Source organism: Marmota monax, unplaced genomic scaffold, assembly GCF_021218885.2.
Source record: "Marmota monax isolate L192 unplaced genomic scaffold, Marmota_monax_Labrador192_F-V1.1 WCK01_AAM20220418_F8-fsc00015, whole genome shotgun sequence".
Classification (NCBI taxonomy): Eukaryota; Metazoa; Chordata; class Mammalia; order Rodentia; family Sciuridae; genus Marmota; species Marmota monax.
Genome location: NW_026692194.1, coordinates 21,764,097 through 21,787,022, shown reverse-complemented (window position 1 = coordinate 21,787,022; position 22,926 = coordinate 21,764,097). Strand labels below are relative to the sequence as shown.

Sequence of the window (22,926 nt, the reverse complement as noted above, 5' to 3'; positions counted from 1 at the left end):
ACTGTCCTACAGATGTGAGAGACATCATCACAAGGAATCAGAAGGCTGGTATGTTCAATTCTCAGAACATTTCAAGCAGGTAAGGCACATTTCTATATTAAAACACTCCAGCTTGTCAAAATATACCCTACTGTCATATATATATATATATGTCATATATATATATATATATATATATATATATATATATATATATATATAAAACAAATAAAAAAGAAAAAAAAGAAGTAATGCACCTGTGACTGAAACTGCTTTACTTGATATTGTGGATGATTATTTCAAATAATAAGAGCTAACCTTTATGGAGTACTTACCATGTGTCAGGCACTGTTCTAAGCACTTTACAAGCATTATCCCATGAGAACCCTATGAAGAAGGCAAACACTCATTATACCCAACTAATAGATGAGAAAACTGAAGATAAGTATATTAAACATTGGGTTGAGGATGATTTTAGGGTTGAGATGATACAATATGAATTTGGAGAAGCTCAGCCTGGGACATTCTTAAGTGGCTCTATTTCAGTGCTTTTCATCCTGGGACCAATTTTGTTCCCTGGGAGATTTTGATATTCTCTGGAGACATTTTGCCATGACTTGGGGCAGGAGAGAGACTGCTGCTTCTGGCATCTGCTGGGGAGAGACCAGGATTATTATCACTGAACATCTTCTGTGCACAGAGCAGTCCTCCCGACAAAGAAGTATCTGGCCTAAGACATCAGCAGGGCTGAGGTTGAGAAACCTTGCTCTATTTTGTGATATTAAAGTAGTCTAGGTCTTCATTGCCTTTTAGAGTCTATTAATTCTTTTGCAAACTAAGAGAAATGCTTGCCCTCGACCAGAACAATGCTGTGTTCTGTGATGTTACATTTAATTCTAGCCCTATTGGAATGGACCTAGAAGCAATGAGTAAGCATTTAGTAGTTTTCATATGAGGTAACTATATTTGTGCATTTTTCCTTTATGCATTTAAATATTGACTTTATTAGAAGAGCAATTACATTCTTAATTATTTTGTTTTTACTCTTAATCATTTTAAGTTTTCCTTTTGCTGAGGATACTCCCCACCTCAAATGCCCAAATTGAAAAATAACAAGAAAAAAGTTGAATGAACAGCTCCAATACTTAAAAACCAAAGTGGTGGACAGATTGGTATGAGGTTATGTAATGATAATAATTTTTTTCTTTTGTATTTGGTAAGTGCAACAAAGTGTCTTTAGATATAGTTTCAAATCCTGCATTAGAATGTTCTGAGTAGGCCATCGGCACAGGGGGCAGTATGCACTACATTTCTTAGAAAATTGAACAAACAAATCTGTTTTCCACAAACCTCAGGCAGGTTCAGAGAAAGAGAGTCTGCCATTACCGGTGTGTTCCTAATTTTTAGGACAGTCTTTCTCCACAGGAAGATGGTCATACCCTTCTGAAGAGGACTTCATTTTGGGACATGATTTTCAACCTGGTCTTTAAGTTATCAATCAAAAGTGCATTTTCTATGTCGTCCTCATTTACATTTATTTAATGCTTAAGGTCATTTGTGATCATTTGAGTGTATTTCAGCATATGGAATCAGGGAATAATAGATTTCAGCTTCATGCTGTGAAGAGAGATTGTGTTTTTACAAGACACAATGTTGTTTACTGGGTGTTAATAATCACTAATTAATAAACATATCTAGACTTCTAAAATGCTGCATTTTAAGGAACAAAAATGTCAAGTGTTTATGCAATACAATAGTATTTTCTATCATCTCTTCATAAAATAATTAAGTTACAAAAAGAAGCAAAATTTGTTCAGCCCAGGACAGATCCCAGATGCTGAATATGTGGCCTTTGTTTCTATTTTTCTGTTCTCAAAAATGCTATTTCTAAGTACAGTGTTCTAATGTCTATATATCAATAGTCATATAAGAACCTCTAAGATGAGTGGTTTTGTTTTTTATTTTTCCATCTTAATCTTATGCTAATTGTGGCCAGATTGTTCGCTTTTAACCACTGCAAGCATTTTATCCAAAGTGTGCCAGAAAACAGGTGGATGTGTGAGCCCTTGAATGCCTTGATCTTACAGTAAGGAGCTACTTGACCACTTAACCTTTAACCCTCAGCAGCTGAAAGAAACTGCCAACCAGCAATGTAATAATCAACCTCGCCCTTCTAGCCACTGCTTTCCCACCCATAACCAGTACAATGTGACGAGAGTATTAGTTCCGTGAGAGAAGAAATAAAAGGGAACCATTCACAAAAGAGCTAAGATATAGTTCAATATTCTTTTTTAGTGCCTCAATGCGTATGCAGAATTTCTCCTCCAAATTGGAGGTGTGGAATAACAGTAGCGACAGATAACTAAGAGGTATTTACCATAGCTACAAAGCCCACACGTGAGCCAAATATTTCTGCTATTAAAAAGCACTTCAAAGCTTGACATGAAGTTTGTAACAGCTGAATGTCTCCTGTGACTTCATTTGTGAAGACAATGTAAAAACCGAAAGGAAAGTCATGATATGAGAACCGTGAACCTAAGAAACTGTGTTTTTGGAAAGGAATGAGAGGAAGCCCAGAAATTTGGCACCCCACACTCCCATTCCCCTACTCAGAGAGTGTTCTCAGTGACTTATGATTTGGATAAGTGCCCCCGAAAGGCCCATATGCTAAAGGTTTAGACACCAGCCTGCTGTACTATTGGGAGGTAGTGGACCCTTCAGATGTTGAGGCCTTATGGAAGGAAGTTAGGTCATTGGGGACATGCCCTTGAAGTGGGCATTGGGACCCCAGCCTCTTTTGGTCTCTCTTTGCTTTCTGGCCACCATGAGATGAGCAGTTTCCTTTGCCATGTGCTCCAACCACAATGTATTGCCTTTCTATAGCCCCCAAAGCAACAGGCTGACTGTGAACTGAAACCTTCAAAACTGAGCCAAAATAAACCTTTCCTCTTTGTAAATTTATTACCTCAGGTATTTTGTCATAGTAATAGAAAGCTGACCAACATAGTAACTATCAGTGTTTCTCCTGCCACTGACTTCTTCCTAACTCTTATGAAGGGGCAGACCCAGGTTGTTGTAGGGCCTGAAACTTAATTTAAGGCTCCTTTTTAGAAGGGTGGATTTGAATGTAACCTACTTTGGTGAATTTACAAGAATATTCAACCACGTGAATACATTATTAAGGCTCCTGGGAAGGGGTCTTTGCCAAGTGAGGTGCTCTGATATAAGCTTAATTAGCCTTGTAGTAAGTCCACCCTGCTCTCCTAAATACCACCATCCTTGCCCAGAGTAACTCTCTTCTCTTACATACCATACTTGCTTGCTTCCTCTGGTCCATTTTAATCCCAGTCTGATTATGGCTAAATATAAAAGACATATTTGTGAAAGCCTGGAAGCCTTAGCCCTGGCTAGAGCTAGGATGCAGATGTACAGAGTATTCTATGCATTACATCTCAAAGATCTTAGTGCACCATTTGATGGTTCACTTGTTTATCCATCCATGCAGCCATCCATTCATTTAGCAAATATGTCCAAGGCACTTGTCTTTGGGAACCTAAATATGGAGTTATTGAGAATAGTTCTTGAACAAAGGAAACTGTACTACCAAATATAGCTAGAGATTAATGAAAGAGCAAGGATATTTACAGCATCTCAATTGTTGGGTTTATCTGAAGCTGTCTTCAAAATTATGATTGTCTGTTTAACAAAGAACCATTTGGAGCTTTTGACGTCTACATGTTTCTAGGTCTTCCAGAATTAGCAAACAACGTCATTCTCTGGTTAATATTAGTGAAAAGTTGGTTTTTCCTTTTTAAAACTATTAAATGTACCTTGAATTACATTATTATTTTTAAAAATCCTTCTTAAATTTACTTTGCTGCAATGTTGAAAGTGAGATTTACTTAGGCATTTATCTTTGTGTGAAAGTTGCTATTAAGCTCTGATAAACTATCAATTTTAGTAAACTCTGGAACTTATTTTAAAACTTTTATAATGCAGATTTTTTTTTCATTTATTTTTTGGTGGTGCTGGGAATTGAACCCAGGGCCTTGTGCATGCGAGGCAAGCACTCTACCAACTGAGCTATATATCCCCAGCTCCAGATTTTACCTTTATGTGGGCCTCCCAGGATTGGCCTCTTGCTCCCATTGCCCTATTGCTGTTTGAGATTCATGTCTTTTCTGAGTCTCAATTTCCTTTAGAGGTCAAGTTGGGGATGTGGAAAATGATTTTTATAATGTATATCCCAACCAAGAGGGATCCAGTTGGCTGCTTTTTCCAAGCCTTCTGCATCTGCTCATCCAATCTGTTATGGTTTGGATGTGAGGTATCCCCCGGAAGTTCAGTATGAGACAATGCAAGAAAGTTCAGAGGAGAAATGATTGGATGGTGGAAGTCTTAACCCAATCAGTGAACTAATCCTCTGATAGAGATTAACTGGTAACTGAAGTTGTAGGGTGTGGCTGAGGAGGTGGGAATTGGGGGTGTAGCTTTGGGGTATGAAGACCTCTTTCTGCTTCCTGATCCTCCTGTGAGCTGCTCTTCCACCAGGATGGACCTGGCTGTATAGGGACAGAGACCTCTGAAACTGTGAGCCCTCAAATAAACTTTTCCTCTTCTACAAGTGTGCTGGTTGTGTCCTTTAGTCCCAGCAGCAAAAATGCTGACTAAACACCATCTGTCCCCCACTGTTCCCCAACCTCCGTCTTCTCCTTCAGTCACCCTGGTCTCCTGTGTTAGCTTCTATCACTGTAACAAATTTTCTGAGATGATTAACTTACAAAGGAAACGAAAAGATTTATTTTGGCTCACAGTTTTGGAGATCCCACTCCAAGATCGTGTGGACCTGTTGCTTTGGGTCTCGGGTGGATGTGTCCAGGGGCATTGGCAGAGAGCACATAGCGGAACAAACTGCTCACCTCATGGCCAGGAAGCAAAAAATAGAGAAGGGAGAGGCCAGGATCCCACAATTCCTTTCAAAGATACACTCCCAGTGACCTCTTAAAGGTCCCAACTCTTGAAGGTTGCGCCATTTTCCAATAGCACCATCCCTGGGACAAAGCCTGTAACACATAGACCCTGGGGACACTTGTCCACACCCTAGAACCTCCTCACTCCTCCCAACACATTTGGTCTTTCCTGGTCTTTCTCAATCTTGTTCCCCTCCTCTCATCCATCTAAATCCTGATGGGATGGCTCAACTACCATCTTCCCCTGCCTTCCGAGATCATTTCAGCCTCCCCAGATCTCTTCTTTAACTTCTGTTGGTCTTAGAATAGCACAACAGTTTAACAAGGCCTATTCTCTTAATCGTTCAAAGCTTGTTGGCTTCGTTTCTGTGTTTATTGGTTCGTTCACTCGTTGATAAATTTGTTGACCCCGTTCTGATTACCAAGAAGGGTTCCAGGTGCTGGGGATCTAGCAGTGAACAAGACCAAAGAAGTCCAAGCCTTCCTGGAGTTGACATCCTAGGGGCGGGGAAGAGATCATTTTCTTGAAGCAAGAGTTCTATTTAGTGCATTTTTGTATCCTTTGAAGAAATTAGTACACTTGATCCCTAGTATTTGAAAGCATTTAAGATTTGTATTTGGAGCACATTTGGGGATCCATCAGGCTTAGGGAAGCAAACAATTTTTAGTAGTAGAGAGTGAAGCTGTGGAGAGTCAGACATCAGTTTCTACATCAGATTGCTGACTTTCACTCAAGACTGGCTTCTCAGGCATGCGCGTGGAGTGACTGTCGACAAACTGACAGTGTGAGTAGGCATTTATCTGTTCTTTGTCAGGTTGAAGAGGAAGGTTAGTAGAAGGTAACCAAGATAAGGAAGCTGAGGACTCTCTTAAAGAAATTTCCTGATAAAGTACACCTGTTAGTGAGTTTTGCTAGAATGACGGAAACAGAATCTTGAGAACTGCTGAGAATTCTAGAGATGCTACTGTCCTGTCTCCTGCTGTTGCTATCTTGGATATGAGAAAATGAAATCATTATGTATACTTTCTATTCTAACACAGCATTGTTGATTTGCTTGACAAGTTTATAGAAGGGCTCATGTCCTTACTGTTTAAGGGTTTGCACTGAAGAGACCAACTCACATAGGAATGTTACCCAGTCTCAGATATTTTGATATCATTCTCTTTTTTGCATTAAAAATGAGGCAGATGTTAAATTTGGGGACACTATTTTTAGGGTCCCTGTGAAACTGCAGTAAATTAAAAATTAAGGCCTTTTTTTCTAGGCTAACATTGTACTGACTCCGGACTATCAGATCTCTCCTCTTAACCAAAGTCAAAATCTCACTACCAAAATTAGGCCAAGTTCTGTATTAGTAGACAGCTGTGCATGTCAGGCTACTGCATTTTTTTTCAGAGAAAAAAATCTTTCCCCTTCCCAGAATTTTATTTCACAGGAGTTTCATATCAATAAAAATGCACCTTTAAAAAAACACATTTAATTTTTAGTTGTAGTTGTACACTGTACCTTTATTTTATGTATTTATGTTTATATGGTGCTAAGGATCAAACCCAGGGCCTTGAACATGCTAGGCAAGTGCTCTGCCACTGAGCCACGACCCCAGCCCCCAAAAAAATGCACTTTCCATGGAGTTCTTCCCTTAAAAATGGCCAGGGGCAATCCTTTTTTTTTCCCACCCAGGGGTGCCCTACCATTGTGCTATATTCTCAGCCCCTTTTTATTTTATTTTATTTTTTTTTAATTTTTTATTGTGGGTTGTTCAAAACATTACAAATTTCTTGACATATCATATTCCACACTTTGATTCAAGTGGGTTATGAACTCCCACCTTCACCCCATACACAGATTGCAGAATCACATCAGTTACACATCCATTGATTTACATATTGCCATACTAGTGTCTGTTGTGCTCCGCTGCCTTTCCCATCCTCCACCCTCCCCCCTCCCCACCTCTCCCCTCCCCTCCTCTCTCTCTACCCCCTCCACTGTATAACCCTGAGGGTCACCTTCCATTTCCATGCAATTTCCCTTCTCTCTCCCTTTCCCTCCCACCTCTCATCCCTGTTAAATGTTAATCTTCTTCTCCTGCTCTTCGTCCCTACTCTGATCTAAGTTACTCTCCTTATATCAAAGAAGACATTTGGCATTTGTTTTTTAGGGATTGGCTAGCTTCACTTAGCATAATCTGCTCTAATGCCATCCATTTCCCTGAAAATTCTATGATTTTGTCATTTTTTAATGCAGAATAATACTCCATTGTGTATAAATGCCACATTTTTTTTATCCATTCGTCTATTGAAGGGCATCTAGGTTGGTTCCACAGTCTTGCTATTGTGAACTGTGCTGCTATGAACATCGATGTAGCAGTGTCCCTGTAGCATGCTCTTTTTAGGTCTTTAGGGAATAGACCAAGAAGGGGAATAGCTGGGTCAAATGATGGCTCCATTCCCAGCTTTCCAAGAAATCTCCATACTGCTTTCCAAATTGGCTGCACCAATCTGCAGTCCCACCAGCAATGTACAAGTGTACCCTTTTCCCCACATCCTCGCCAGCACTTGTTGTTGTTTGACTTCATAATGGCTGCCAATCTTACTGGAGTGAGATGGTATCTTAGGGTGGTTTTGATTTGCATTTCTCTGACAGCTAGAGATATTGAGCATTTTTTCATGTACTTGTTGATTGACTGTATGTCCTCCTCTGAGAAGTGTCTGTTCAGGTCCTTGGCCCATTTGTTGATTGGGTTGTTTGTTCTCTTATTGTCTAATTTTTTGAGTTCTTTGTATACTCTGGATATTAGGGCTCTATCTGAAGTGTGAGGAGTAAAGATTTGTTCCCAGGGTGTAGGCTCCCTATTTACCTCTCTTATTGTTTCTTTTGCTGAGAAAAAACTTTTTAGTTTGAGTAAGTCCCATTTGTTGATTCTAGTTATTAACTTTTGTGCTATGGGTGTCCTATTGAGGAATTTGGAGCCCGACCCCACCGACTGTAGATCGTAGCCAACTTTTTCTTCTATCAGACGGCGCGTCTCTGATTTGATATCAAGCTCCTTGATCCATTTTGAGTTCACTTTTGTGCATGGCGAGAGAAAGGGATTCAGTTTCATTTTGTTGCATATGGATTTCCAGTTTTCCCAGCATCATTTATTGAAGATGCTATCCTTCCTCCATTGCATGCTTTTAGCCCCTTTATCAAATATAAGATAGTTGTAGTTTTGTGGATTGGTTTCTGTCTCCTCTATTCTGTACCATTGGTCCACCCGCCTGTTTTGGTACCAGTACTATGCTGTTTTTGTTACTATTGCTCTGTAGTATAGTTTGAAGTCTGGTATCGCTATACCGCCTGATTCACACTTCCTGCTTAGCATTGTTTTTGCTATTCTGGGTCTTTTATTTTTCCAAATGAATTTCATGATTGCTTTCTCTATTTCTACAAGAAATGCCGTTGGGATTTTGATTGGCATTGCATTAAACCTATAGAGAACTTTTGGTAATATCGCCATTTTGATGATGTTAGTTCTGCCTATCCATGAACAGGGTATATTTTTCCATCTTCTAAGATCTTCTTCTATTTCTCTCTTTAGGGTTCTGTAGTTTTCATTGTATAAGTCTTTCACCTCTTTTGTTAGGTTGATTCCCAAGTATTTTATTTTTTTTGAAGATATTGTGAATGGAGTGGTTGTCCTCACTTCCATTTCAGAGGATTTGTCGCTGATATACAGGAATGCCTTTGATTTATGCGTGTTGATTTTATATCCTGCCACTTTGCTGAATTCATTTATTAGCTCTAATAGTTTCTTTGTAGAGCCTTTTGGGTCTGCTAGGTATAGAATCATATCATCTGCAAATAGTGATAATTTAAGTTCTTCTTTTCCTATTTTTATGCCTTTAATTTCTTTTGTCTGTCTAATTGCTCTGGCCAGTGTTTCGAGAACTCTGTTGAACAGAAGTGGAGAGAGAGGGCATCCCTGTCTTGTTCCAGATTTTAGAGGGAATGCCTTCAGTTTTTCTCCATTCAAAATGATGCTAGCCTGAGGCTTAGCATAGATTGCTTTTACAATATTGAGGTATGTTCCTGTTATCCCTAGTTTTTCTAGAGTTTTGAACATAAAGGGATGCTGTACTTTGTCGAATGCTTTTTCCGCATCTATCGAGATGATCATATGGTTCTTATTTTTAAGTCTATTGATGTGGTGAATAACATTTATTGATTTCCGTATATTGAACCAGCCTTGCATCCCAGGGATGAATCCTACTTGATCATGGTGCACAATTTTTTTGATATGTTTTTGTATCCGATTCGCCAGAATTTTATTGAGGATTTTTGCATCTAGGTTCATTAGAGATATTGGTCTGTAGTTTTCTTTCTTTGAAGTGTCTTTGTCTGGTTTAGGTATCAGGGTGATGTTGGCCTCATAGAATGAATTTGGAAGTTCTCCCTCCTTTTCTATTTCCTGAAGTAGCTTGAAAAGTATTGGTATTAGTTCTTCTTTAAAGGTTTTGTAAAATTCTGCTGTATACCCATCTGGTCCTGGGCTTTTCTTAGTTGGTAGTCTTTTTATGGTTTCTTCTATTTCCTCAATTGATATTGGTCTGTTTAGGTTTTCTATATCCTCCTGACTCAATCTGGGCAGATCATATGACTTAAGAAATTTATCTATGCCTTCACTGTCTTCTAATTTATTGGAGTATAAGGATTCAAAATAGTTTTTGATTATCTTCTGTATTTCTGAAGTGTCTGTTGTGATATTGCCTTTTTCATCCTGTATGCTAGTAATCTGAGTTCTCTCTCTTCTTCTCTTCGCTAGCATGGCTAAGGGTCTGTCGATTTTGTTTATCTTTTCAAAGAACCAACTTTTAGTTTTGTCAATTTTTTCAATTGTTTCTTTTGTTTCGATTTCATTAATTTCAGCTCTGATTTTAATTATTTCTTGCCTTCTACTTCTTTTGATGTTGTTTTGCTCTTCTTTTTCTAGGATTTTGAGATGAAGTATGAGATCATTTATTTGTTGGTTTTTTCTTTTTTTAAGGAATGAACTCCAAGCAATGAATTTTCCTCTTAGAACTGCTTTCAATGTGTCCCATAGATTCCGATATGTTGTGTCTGTGTTTTCATTTATCTCTAAGAATTTTTTAATTTCCTCCTTGATGTCTTCTATAACCCATTGATCATTCAGTAACCTATTGTTCATTCTCCAAGTGATGTATGCTTTTTCCTTCCTTCTTTTATCGTTGATTTTCAGTTTCATTCTATTATGATCAGATAAGATGCATGGTATTATCTCTACTCCTTTATATTGTCTAAGAGTTGCCCTGTGACATAATATATGATCTATTTTTGAGAAGGATCCATGTGCTGCTGAGAAAAAAAGTGTAACTGCTTGATGTTAGGTGGTATACTCTATATATGTCAATTAGGTCTAGGTTATTAATAGTGTTATTGAGTTCTATAGTTTCCTTATTCAACTTTTGTTTGGAAGATCTGTCCAGTGGCGAGAGAGGTGTGTTGAAGTCTCCCATGATTATGGTATGGTGGTCTATTAGACTCTTGAACTTGTGAAGAGTTTGTTTGATGAACATAGCTGCACCATTGTTTGGGGCATAAATATTTATGATTGTTATGTCTTGTTGGTGTATGGTTCCCTTAAGCAGTATGTAGTGTCCCTCTTTATCCCTTTTGATTAACTTTGGCTTGAAATCTATTTTATTTGATATGAGTATGGACACTCCTGCTTGTTTCCGAAGTCCATATGAGTGATACGATTTTTCCCAACCTTTCACCTTCAGCCTATGTATGTCTTTTCCTATCAAATGCGTCTCCTGTAGGCAGCATATTGTTGGGTCTTGTTTTGTGATCCATTCTACTAGCCTGTGTCTCTTAATTGGTGAGTTTAAGCCATTAACATTTAGGGTTATTATTGAGATATGGGTTGTTCTTCCAGCCATATTTGTTTATTTCTGTTGCTAAACATGGTTTGTTTTCCTCTTTGATTATTTTCCCCCCCTTTACTGTCCTACCTCCCACTGTTGGTTTTCATTGTTATTTTCCATTTCCTCTTCCTGTAATGCTTTGGCGAGGATGTTTTGAAGAGATGGTTTTCTAGCTGCGAATTCTTTAAACTTTTGTTTATCGTGGAAGGTTTTAATTTCATCTTCCATCCTGAAGCTTAATTTCGCTGGATACACAATTCTTGGTTGGAACCCATTTTCTTTCAGTGTTTGAAATATGTTATTCCAGGATCTTCTAGCTTTCAGAGTCTGTGTTGAAAGATCAGCTGTTATCCTGATTGGCTTACCCCTAAATGTAATCTGCTTCCTTTCTCTTGTAGCTTTTAAAATTCTCTCCTTATTCTGTATGTTGGGCATCTTCATTATAATGTGTCTAGGTGTGGATCTCTTATGATTTTGCACATTCGGCGTCCTGTAGGCTTCTAGGATTTGGGATTCTGTCTCATTCTTCAAGTCTGGGAAGTTTTCTCGTATTATTTCATTGAATAGACTGCTCATTCCTTTGGTTTGGAGCTCTGTACCTTCCTGTATCCCAATGACTCTTAAGTTTGGTCTCTTAATGTTATCCCATATTTCTTGGATGTTCTGCTCATGGTTTCTTAATAGTCTTGCTGAGGTATCTATGTTCTTTTCCAGTTGAAATACTTTGTCTTCATTGTCTGATGTTCTATCTTCTAAGTGTTCTACTCTGCTGGTAGTATTCTCCATTGAGTTTTTAAGTTGGTTTATTGCTTCCTGCATTTCTAGGATTTCTGTTTGTTTGTTTTTTATAACCTCTATCTCCCTGTATAGTTGATCCTTTGCTTCCTGGATTTGTTTGCGTAATTCATTGTCGAACTGATCTTTCATTGTCTGATTTTGCTGTTTAATGTCTTCCTTGATACTCCAGATCATCTGAAGCGTGTATATCCTGAATTCTTTATCTGACATTCCATCTGCTGCAGCTGTTACCTCTTCTAAAGTTGCGTTGACCTGCATTGCTTGTGGTCCTTTCTTTCCTTGTCTTTTCATACTGCTTGCGTATCTTTCCTGCAGGCGTGGGCGGCGGCTCTGCTCTCTCCTTATTCCAATTGGGGTGTCGTGGCTACCACGCCAGCAGGTCACTGGGCCTGTTCTGGGCGCTGGCGGCGGCTCTGTTCTGTCCCTACTCCAATTGGGGTGATGAGTGTACCTCGCCGGCAGGCCACCGGGCCTGATCCGCCGGTCGGTTGCAGGTTTGCCTACCCTGCAGGCGCGGGCGGCGGCTCTACTCTGCCCCTACTCCAAATGGGGTGACGTGTCTGTCGTACCGGCAGGCCACTGGGCCTGTCCCGCTGGTCGGTCGCAGATCTGCCCACCTTTCGGGCACGGGTGGAGGCTCTGCTCTGCCCCTACTCCAATTGGGGTGTCGTGACTACCCCGCCTGCAGGACGCTGGGCCTGTTCCTGGCACGGGCGGCGACTCTGCTCTGCCCCTACTCCAATTAGGGTGGTGTGTGTACCACGCTGGCAGGCTCCTGGGCCTGATCCGCCGGTCTGTTGCAGGTCTGCCTACCTTGGAGGCACGGGCGGCGGATCTGCCCTGCCCCTCCTACCACGCCTGCAGACCCCTGGGCCTGATCTGCAGGTTGGTCACAGGTCTGCTCACCCTGCGGGCACGGGTGGCGGTTCCGCTCCGCCCCCACTCCAATTGGGGTCACGTGACCACCACCCCGGCAGGGCCTGATCCAGGCGTGGGAGAAGGATCTGCTCTGCCCCTACTCCAGTTGGGGTGACGTGTGTACCACACTGGCAGGCCCCTGGGCCTGACCCGCCAGGCTGTCACAGGTCTGTTTACCTTGCAAGCGCGAACGGCGGCTCTGCCCTGCCCCTCCTACCACGCCCATGTACCTCTGGGTCGCGGGTCTGCCCACCTTGCGGGTGGCGGCTCCGCTCCGCCCCCTCTCCAATTGGGGTCACGCGGTCACCACGCTGGCGAGCCGCTGGGCCTGCTCCGGGAGCTGGCGGCGGCCCGGCTCCTCCCCTCTGGCTCGACGACAAATTGAGGAGACTCGGGTGTCTGTGCCTCACCCCCCCTACCAGGAGACCAACTGTTTCTGTCGCCGCTGGTATTGATGAAGTTCTCTCCTCCACCTCTTTCTGATGACATCAGATCTCTGCCATGTTGGTATCCTATGCGAATGGCAGCATGTCGTTCCCCTTGCCGGGCAACCAAAGCAACGGGTGAGTCCTGACCGGCCCTCAGCAGGACCCGGACCAAGAAGCAGTTTCCGCGGGCTCCTAGCCCCGGGCCAGGGAAGTTCCGGGAGCCGGAACTCGGCCGCTCTGTGCTCGGTGTAAGCTCCTATAAGTGTAGGCTCCAAGAAGCAGTCCCCGCGGGCTCAGTTCCGGGAGCCGGAATTCGGCCGCTTAGTGCTTGGTGTATGCTCTGATAGGAGCAGGGTCCAAGAAGCAGCCTCCACAGGCTCCGCAGCCCTGGGCCAGGGCGGTTCCGGGATGGTTCCGGGAGCCGGAACTCGGCCGCCCCGCGCTCGGTGTTCGCTCCAATAAGATCAGGTTCTAAGAAGCACCCAGGCACTGAACCCTAGCAATCTGTCTGCAAGCTGCAGGCGAATTGCAGCCTGAAATTACCTGTTCTATGGCTGAATGAGCTGCGGTCAGTCGAAAACAGGGATGGTAACATCAGCTTTCCAACATGGTGGCTGCTGGCCTCCTCTGTGGTCTGACCGGTGTGGAGAACCAAGATGGACCGCTTCCTTCCCCCCTCTCGAACCCAGAATTCAGCCCTGAGTACGGTGCTTGCACGGCTGGCAGAAACTGCAGCGCTGTATCCCTGCGTCGCTATCTCCTCGTTTCCCAGCGCGCGCTGCAGACTCTAGCCGCGGGGCGATTTGCTGAATAAGCAGTGTTACCCTCCGTGCGACAAACCTCTCGCGTTTGAGTCCCCGTAGCTGATCCTCGTGCGATGGAAATCCTTCCTCCAGGTTCCAGAGCACCCCACTATTGCTGGAAATTCCTAACAAGATAGCCTTTAGCCATCCTGACTTGTCATACTCCCACACAGTGAAGCAGCACACGGGGGCAATGCACTCCCCTCGCCACCATCTTCCTTCCTCCTCAGCCCCTTTTTAAATTTTTATTTGGAGATAATATTTTGCTAAGTTGTCTGAGCTGGCCTTGAATTTCCAATCTTCCTACCTCAGCCTCCCAAGTAGCTGGGATTATTGATGTGTACCAACATGCCTAGCTGTTCAGGGGCAATCTTAAGAACAAAAACAAACAAACAAAAAAAAACAATTTTGGAGAATATCCACATCATAATCCTTTATTAAATAATTTTTACCTTAATAATGGACATTATTTTTGTGGTAATTTGCTGTTACAAACAATGCAGTGCTAGACACCTATGCATATATGACATATTTGCAACTGTATCTACAGGGCACATTTTCAGGAGTAAATATTATTTCCTTTTTTTTTTTTTTTTTTTTTAGTTTTAGGTAGACACAACATCTTTATTTTAATGTGGTGTTGAGGAGCGAACCCAGTGCCTCATGTGTGCTGGGTGAGCATTCTACCTCTGAGTCACAGCCCCATATTATTTATTTCTATGGCTTTACAAAATTGTATAATTTACTGAAACTTTGAAATATATTTTCATATCTGTTAAAACTAATTATTTTATATTATTCTTTCTTTTCATAATTTTCTAAAATTCTATTAGTATTTTTATTGTATGCCATTTTCATTGTGATTGAAATCTCACTGTAAATTGATTTGCTAAGCCTTGATATTTTTAAAACTTTCAGTCTTGCTATACAAAAACAAGGTATTGCCAGTTGCCATGGTACATGCCTATAATCCAAGCTACTGAGGCCTCCTAAAACCAGTCTCAGCAACTTAGTGTGACCCTGTTTCAAAATAAAATAAAAATTTTAAAAAGTGTTGGGAGGTGTCACTCAGTGGCACAACACTTGCGTAGCATGAGCAACACCTGGGTTCAATATGCAATCTAGCAAAATAAATAAATAACAGGGTGTTTTCTCTTTATTCAATTTTTAAAGGTGTTTTACTAGCATTTTTATCTGTTTTATTAGGTTTATTTTTGGAAACTAACTTTTTTCTTGGTCCTATAAATAGATTTTTTTTTCTTGCATTACATTTCAAATAAATTGTATTTACATATATATAAGAAAGCTGTACTAAAGCCCAGACAGTGGTGCACGTCTGCAGTCCTAGTGACTCAGGAGGCTGAGAGAGCAGGATCACAAGTTTGATGCCAGACTGGCAATTTAGTCAGACTCTGTCTCAGAATTCAAATAGAACTGGGATGCAGCTCAATGTAAAACGCCCCTGGGTTCAAACGTAGGACCAAAAATACCCCCAAAAAACTATACTGTTGTGGGTAGTAAATGTTTAGTAAGCTTGATGAACCCTCGCTGTTTCTAACACTCTGTCAGTTTATCTTCTTGAATATTCCAAATAAACAACAATCACGTCTATAAATGGAGGGTAGGGGTGTAACTCAGTGGTACCGCACCTGCCTACTGTGCATGATGTGATTTGTCATTTCTCATCTTTTGCCTCTTTTTCCCCTCTTTTTTTAAAAATAATTTTATGGATAAAATTGTCCCAATGATTACATTCAAATTGGACTTTGTTGGGAATCCTCCGAAAACTTCACAATAAAATATTTGTTAACTTTTTGAGTTGAGATGTTTATGGGAATTTTTTTTTATCTTGTTAAGGATTTTTTAATATGTTCCTTTTATTTGGGGTTTTTTCATAAACAAATATGGAACCTGATTTAGCAGATATCTTTTCATTTATGGAGATGATCAAATTGATTTTCTTATTTCACCTATAACTGTGACAAACTGCATTAACAAGCTTTGCTAAAAGTAAAACATCCTACATTTCTAGTCACTTGGTCATGCTGCCTTAATTTTTTTTTTTAATTCTGCATTGGGATTCTTTTTTTTTTAAGAGAGAGAGAAAGAGAATTTTTTAATATTTATTTTTTAGTTTTCAGGTGGACACAACATTTTATGTGGTGCTGAGGATCGAACCCAGCACTTGAGCCACATCCCAGCCCCTGCATTGGGATTCTTTTGATATTTTATTTTATTTTTATTTTTTCTTTATGACAGCAGAATACAATTCTTATTACATTTTTAGAGCATAATTTTTCATAACTCTGGTTGTATACATAGTATATTCACATCAATTCATGTCTTCATGCCTGTACTTTGGATAATAATGATCATCACATTCCACCATCATTAATAACCCCATGCCCCCTCCCTTCCCCTCCAAACCCTCTGCCCTATCTAGAGTTCGTTTATTCCTCCCGTGCTCCCTCTTCTATCCCACTATGAATCAGCCTCCTTATATCAAAGAAAACATTCAGCATTTACAATAAGTGCTGGCGAGGATGTCGCCACTCATACACTGAAAAGGCACACTCATACACTGCTGGTGGGACTGCAAATTGGTGCAGTCTATGTGGAAAACAATATGGAGATCCCTTGAAAAATTGGGTATGGAACCATCCTTTGACCCAGGTATCCCTCTCCTCCGTCTATATCCAGAAGATTTAAAAACAGCATACTACAGGGACACAGCCACATCAGTGTTTATAGCAGCACAATTCACAATAGCTAAACCATGGAACCAACCTAGATGCCCTTCAATAGATGAATGGATAAAAAAAATGTGGCATATATACACAATGGAATATTACTCAACAATAAAAGAGAATAAAATCATGACATTTGCAAGGTAAATGGATGGAATTAGAGAAGACAATGTTAAGCGAAATTAGTCAATCCTAAAAAAAAAAAAATGCTATCTTAATGCTTTTAATATGCTGCTGTGCTTTAAAAATATGTGATCTCAAATTTTTTAATAACAGCTTTATTAATACACATACCATACAATTTACTCATTTAAAGTATACAGTATAATTGCTATTAGTATATTCAAAGAGTTGTGCAACTGCCAAACCAAGTTCAGAATATTTTCGCCATCCCTAAAAGAAACCTCATGTCCATTAGTAGTCACTTTCCAACTACCTGTCCCACCTCTCCTTCCTCTCAGAGTTAGGCAAACATGAATCTATATTCTCTCTGTGTATGTTTGCTTTCTCTGGGCATTTGACATAAATGAAATCATACAGTATATGGGCTTTCCTGTTTAGCTTCTGTCACTTAATGTAGCACTTTCATGATTCATTCATATTGCACCATGTATCAGGATGTTTGTCATTTGTTATCATGGCTGTATAATATTCCATTGTATGAATATAGCATTTTATTTATCCATTCATCAGCTGATGGGCATTTTGGTTGTTTTCATTTTAAGTCTATTATGGATATGCTACTATGAACATTTATATATATTTTTTTTTGACAAGCTTTATTTTTGGGGGGTCTATGTCATATGATGACTCACTAAGTGGCGGAACTGTTGTACATTCCCAACAGGGGAATATGATGTTATCTTGGCTTCATTTCATTGATATTCATCAGTGAAATTGGTTCAGTTTTCTTTATTGTATAATCTTTGCAGATTTTAATATAACTAACATTACAGCTTCTTTTTCTGTTTTCTTTTCTTTCTTTCTTTTTTTTTTTCTTTGTGTGTGTGTGTGTGTGTGTGTGGTGCTGGGAATCAAACCCAGGGCCCTGTGCATGCCAGGTAAGCACTTTACCACTAAGCCACCTACCCAGCCCCATGATAGCTTCTCGCTTCTCCCTGTCCTTACCCCTAACCCCTCCCCACATTAGGGATAGAACCCAGGGCCTCATGCATGCCAGGCAAGCACTCCATTACTGAGCTGTATCCCCAACCCTTTTTATTTTATTTTGAAATGGGGTCCTACTAAGTTGCTGAGGCTGACCTCAAACTTCCAATCATCCTGTCTCAGCTTCCTGAGTTGCTGAGATTATAGGCTTACACCAACACATCTGGCACATAATGGCTTCTTTAAAAAACAAAACTCTTCTGTCATGCTTGGTGCACGCACCTGTAATCCAATCAATTGTTTGGGAGGCTGAGGCAGGAGGATTACAAGTTCGAGGTCAGCCTGAGCAACTTAGCAAGACTCTGTCTCAAAATAAAAATTCTAAAAGGGGCAGAGACATAGCTCAGTGGCAGAACACCCTTGGTTTCAGTCCCTAGTACGGGAAAAAAAAGAAATCTTTCTTATTGGTTGAACCACCTCTTTGTGGTTTGCACTATACTGCTACCATACTTCTAGATTGCAACAATTTGTACCCCATTATTTTGTATGTGATAGTTTGAGTTATAGTGGCAAGAAATATGAAATTCCTATACTAAAAAATCATACACCTCACTTGAAAGTACACAGGCATGAAAAATAAATCAAAACAGCAAAATGCAAAACTTGTAGCTCATAACCCACTTGAATCAAAGGGTGAAATATGATATATCAAGAACTATGTAATGTTTTGAACAACCAACAATAAAAAATTTAAAAAAAAATGCAAAACTTGTTATTTTCTGTCAAATGGCATAGAGTTATAAGTGCTGATTCATTTGTTGTCACTTTTTTTTTTTTTTGCTACACATAAGTTAATCAGCTGCCACAATCATATAATCAGAGATGTTTGGAGGTTGAAATATAAATAATAAGTAAATAAATAATAAGTAAAATAATTTGTAGCTTTCATTCCAAGATCTCAAAACCTTTTCTAGTTCTTTTTAACTAACGCAGAATATACTGGTCACCAACATGAAGGGGTCTGGATTAAGCAAATCTGTGTGTCTTCCTTTTGAATTCTAAAATGAGTTTATTTCAGCTAAATTCCAGACAAAACCACAGAGCTGGAATTAGGTTTAAAATAAAAATAAAAATTCTAAAAGGGGCAGGGACATAGCTCAGTGGTAGAGCACCCGTGGTTTCAGTCCCTAATACCAGGAGAAAAAGAAAAAGAAACTTTTCTTATTGGTTGAACCACCTCTGGAAACACTTGAGTGGGGAGGTGGAGCAAAAGTTCTCAAGTTTTAGCATTAGTGTCATTTGTGGAGCTTGTTAGGACATGGGTTGTTGGGCTGCATGCTCTGGAGACTGAGGTGGGTGGAGCCAGAGATTTTGCATCTTGAACAGGTAACTGACGCTGTCAATCTTCGAACATCATTTGGGAACCACCAGGCTTGGCTTCTCTTTGAGAGTGTCTGGTTAAATTCATAACCAGTTGTCCAGTTTTCTGTTCATTAAAGCCAGGGCTACTCACTCTGCTCTCGTGTTTCTTTTATGGATGCCATTTACTTAGGAGAAAAGAAAGCCTGACTTACAACTCTCCACTGTCTGTGGTTGATTTAATTTTGCAATTCTTCTAAGGTAGAAATTTCATCAAGACCTGATTTTACTTTCCCCTCACCTTTCTCCAAGCCTTATTCCTAATCTGAAAATGTAAATTCATTTTGTTTCATTATGAAATCAACAAAGTTGTTCAGGTCATCTGTTTCAAGGGATTTATATCCGCGAAACCCTGTTCTGGTTTTCATTGATGTCGCTTCCTTCCATTAGCTAAAGAAAGTGTTCTCGATAAAGTCCCGAGAGTGGGGGTGTAGCTCAGTGGTACAGCCCCTGCTTAGCATGTGCAAGGACCTGGATTCAATCCCCAACACCATTAAGTAAATAAATAAAGTCTATCTTTAGGCTGCTGTTATTCTCTGGAGTGACATTCTCTTTAAAGTTCCCCTTTTAGAAATAAAGAAATCTGAGGCTTGAAACTAAAGTCAAGATCTGTGGCTAAAGAATGTTCTAAATCCAAATACATACAGGTGGAGATCTTCCAGAACAGGGTTTCTCAAAGTGGTTTATGACCCATCTTCATGGAAACTACCAAAGGCACTTATTTTAAAAAGACAGAGTCCTGGGCCTCAAACCAATCTTGCCGAATCAGACTCCAGGGGGTTGAGGTTCATGGATCCAACATTTCAACAACCTCTCAGATGATGTTGATCTGTCTGGAGCATGGTCCACAGTTTGATAGAAAGACCATCTTATATCCCTTGGTTGCTACTAATCTGAGTATTTTAAACTCTTTTTTTTTTAAAGCCATTTCAGTGGTTTAGAGGGAAAGAAAGGGATAGTATGGGAAGGCCTAAATGGGAGTGGGAAAGGAGAAGCAAATATGGTCCCATTCCAAGAAATGTAGAGTATAAAGAAAAGAGAGAGGGAATAAGACACGGGTTTGTGACATACTGCCTTTCTTACAGGTGGGTTGTAAAACACATTTGTACCAATAGCAAGAGGTTGGTAATGAAAGTTCATATCTCAGAGAGATGTTAACTAGAAGATTTGAAGATTAAAATCAAGAGATAAAGAGGAGGGGAGGGGGAGAGAAAGGGGTAAAGAGCCTAACTACTGGAAGGGGAAAGACACGAAAAGAAGATGGACCAGGACAGACTCTTGGAAACTGTCTAGGGTTCAGGAGCAATAGAAGGGCCTGGAGGGGATACCGAGAAGGGGCAGGAGAGCAGGACAGAGGCCTCAGGATGGTGCCACCATGCCCCTCTTCCTGCAAGCAAGCTCAGGAGGGAATTCCCAGGAGAGAGCGGTCAACAGTGTCAGCTGCTGCAGGTTGCTAAAGGTCAAGCAGGTGGCAAAGCAATTCCAGTGTCTTTTGGAAGAAAGGACAGTGAAACAGTGAACATCAACTTTCACAAGAATATTGGTGACAAAGGGAAAGAGAGAAATAGTATGTGCCAGGAGGAAGCCCAGTCGAGGGAAGAGTTGAGCTTGGGAACAGGCTCAGTGGAGCCAAGGAAGAAATAAGTGAAAACATGAAAGGGGTTGGGATATTGGATGGGCCAAGGACCTAGATCAGTGCTCCTCAAATATGATCCCCAGACCAGCATCACTTGGGAATATGTCAAAATGCAGATCCTCTGGCCCCACCCAGAGAAACTGAATCAGAAACTCCAGACTTGACACCCAACAATCTGTACTTTAACAAACTCTCCGAGGATTCTGGGACATGCTCAAGTTTGAAAACCACTGACCCAGAGGGAAGAGGAAGAATGAATCGGTCCTGCATATAGGTAAGGAGTATCTCATTAACAGGAAGGGTGACCCTACTTCCTTTTGGACAAGAGGAAGCCTTCTATAAAGAGAGGAAGAGGAGGGAAAAGAGGCTATCAGCTGTCTCAGCTCTCACTAGGTCCATCTGCTGAGAACGAAGACCTGGGAGGTTTGGGGGGCTCAGAACACAATGTGTCATTCCAGCCTCCAAACCCTTGCCTCTTGCAGAAGGCCTAAGGTGTCCTCTCTCCACCTCTGTTCCTGTCTGGATCTTCCTGTGAAGCCACATGTTGTGGCATCTTCTTGAGGACTCCTTCCCAGCACATCCACTCCTCAGCGATCAGCTCCCTGTTAGGACCTTTTGGCCACCTGTCATTCTTTTCTTTTGAGTGTCTTGTCTTCCAAATGGGATGATATGCTCCCTTGGACAGTCATAATTTCATTGCTATAAAGTCAGGTCCTCTTTGTGCCACTGTGTACAGCAGCCAGTGAGGCTCCGATAACGCCTCGTGGGGGAGATGACTCACAAGTTAGGAAGTCAGTAGATGGCATCCCCTCTCCTCAATCCTAGATTTAATGGTGTCCTTTCTCCTACGAGTCTAAAGCACTTTATTCTAGAGGCTTCCACCCATGGCAATTTAGAATGCTATAAATGATCAGGAAAAATGAAGGGAAACGTGGCAAATAGTCATTTGAAAGACTAACAGTGATTCACCAGTTTAGATAAACACTGTAAATGACTTGAATGGGCCCTCTTTAAAATGAGTTGTGGCAATACAGACTTGGAGAAGTGAGATGAAAGACACTGTGGGAAAGGCTCCCAGGATCCTCTGTAGAGAAGAATACCTGTAATGTCCATGCAGAGAAAACTACTGCCTTCCAACTGCTGGTAGGAGAGCTTGTTTTTGAAGAATGTTAAGTTCACTACATTCAACAGCCATGAACAAAAAGTGCATCAAGAGCTGGGGGTGTAACTCAGTGGTAGAGTGCCAGCTTCGCATGCACAGGGCCCTGGGTTTGATCCCCACCACTGCCCCCCCCACACACCAAAAAAAAAGAATTATATCAGTACACTACTTTTGCAAACACACAAGGAACTGCCTTTTAAATAGAATTTCAAACCATGACTCACTCACCTGCAAACAGGGATCTGAAAATATAAAGGCAAACAAAGAAATATTAACCATGGGAATATGAAAAAAAGAATGCTTCAAATCTCTATAGGGAGAGTTCTCCATATTCACAATGAAACACAAATTAGGTTGAATCTGTTTGACATGAAGTTTTATTGCAAACTTGAAAGACTTTCTGTTTGAGAAATTCTTTTAGTGTGAGCTTTGCATCACATGATAGGAATCCTCTCAGAAATGGACTTGGTTTTGTGTTTTCAGGTTAAAACCCCAAACTCAAAGCCAGAATGAAAAGACATAGTGCATTAGTACAAAAGGAAGGGAGAGGAAACAAATACTTATTAAATACCTATAACATACTTTTATAATTAAATGCTTTCATATACATATTCTATCTCATTCAGTGCTTGATTAGTCCTACAATGCATCCATTGCTGTCGCTACATTACAGACGAGGGAAGCGATGTTCAGAGCATCTCCCAACCCCACTGGCTTACAAATGGTCAAGCTGGTATTTGAAGTCAGAACTATCCAGCTACAAAGCCCGTGCTTTACTCTACCTGTTAAACTTGCTGGATTTGGCCTGCCTGTAGTTATTAAGATTTTTTCTAAAGGATGGGAGTTTGATAAAGATGACTGGTTTTATAATATTTCTATCTGTGAAGTACTTTACTTTTAACCACATTCAGATAGAAATTAGATATTAACATCTGGATGAAATAAAGTGGAGACAAAAATAAATATTACCTTGGTGTCAAGGTAAATACAAGTAGCATGCTAACATGATTTGGCTGTTTGGTAGAACTGTC

The 22,926-nt window shown here is 40.6% G+C and overlaps 1 protein-coding gene across 1 annotated transcript in view; it reads left to right on the top strand.

Annotated features, from left to right (window-relative positions):
- Camkmt (calmodulin-lysine N-methyltransferase) overlaps positions 1 to 22,926 on the top strand; it is a 413,208-nt gene that overhangs the window by 348,253 nt on the left and 42,029 nt on the right. Inside the window, exon 7 of the mRNA XM_046424938.2 lies at positions 13 to 79. Coding sequence (XP_046280894.1) covers positions 13 to 79 — 67 coding nt within the window. The remainder of the gene's footprint in view (positions 1 to 12; positions 80 to 22,926) is intronic.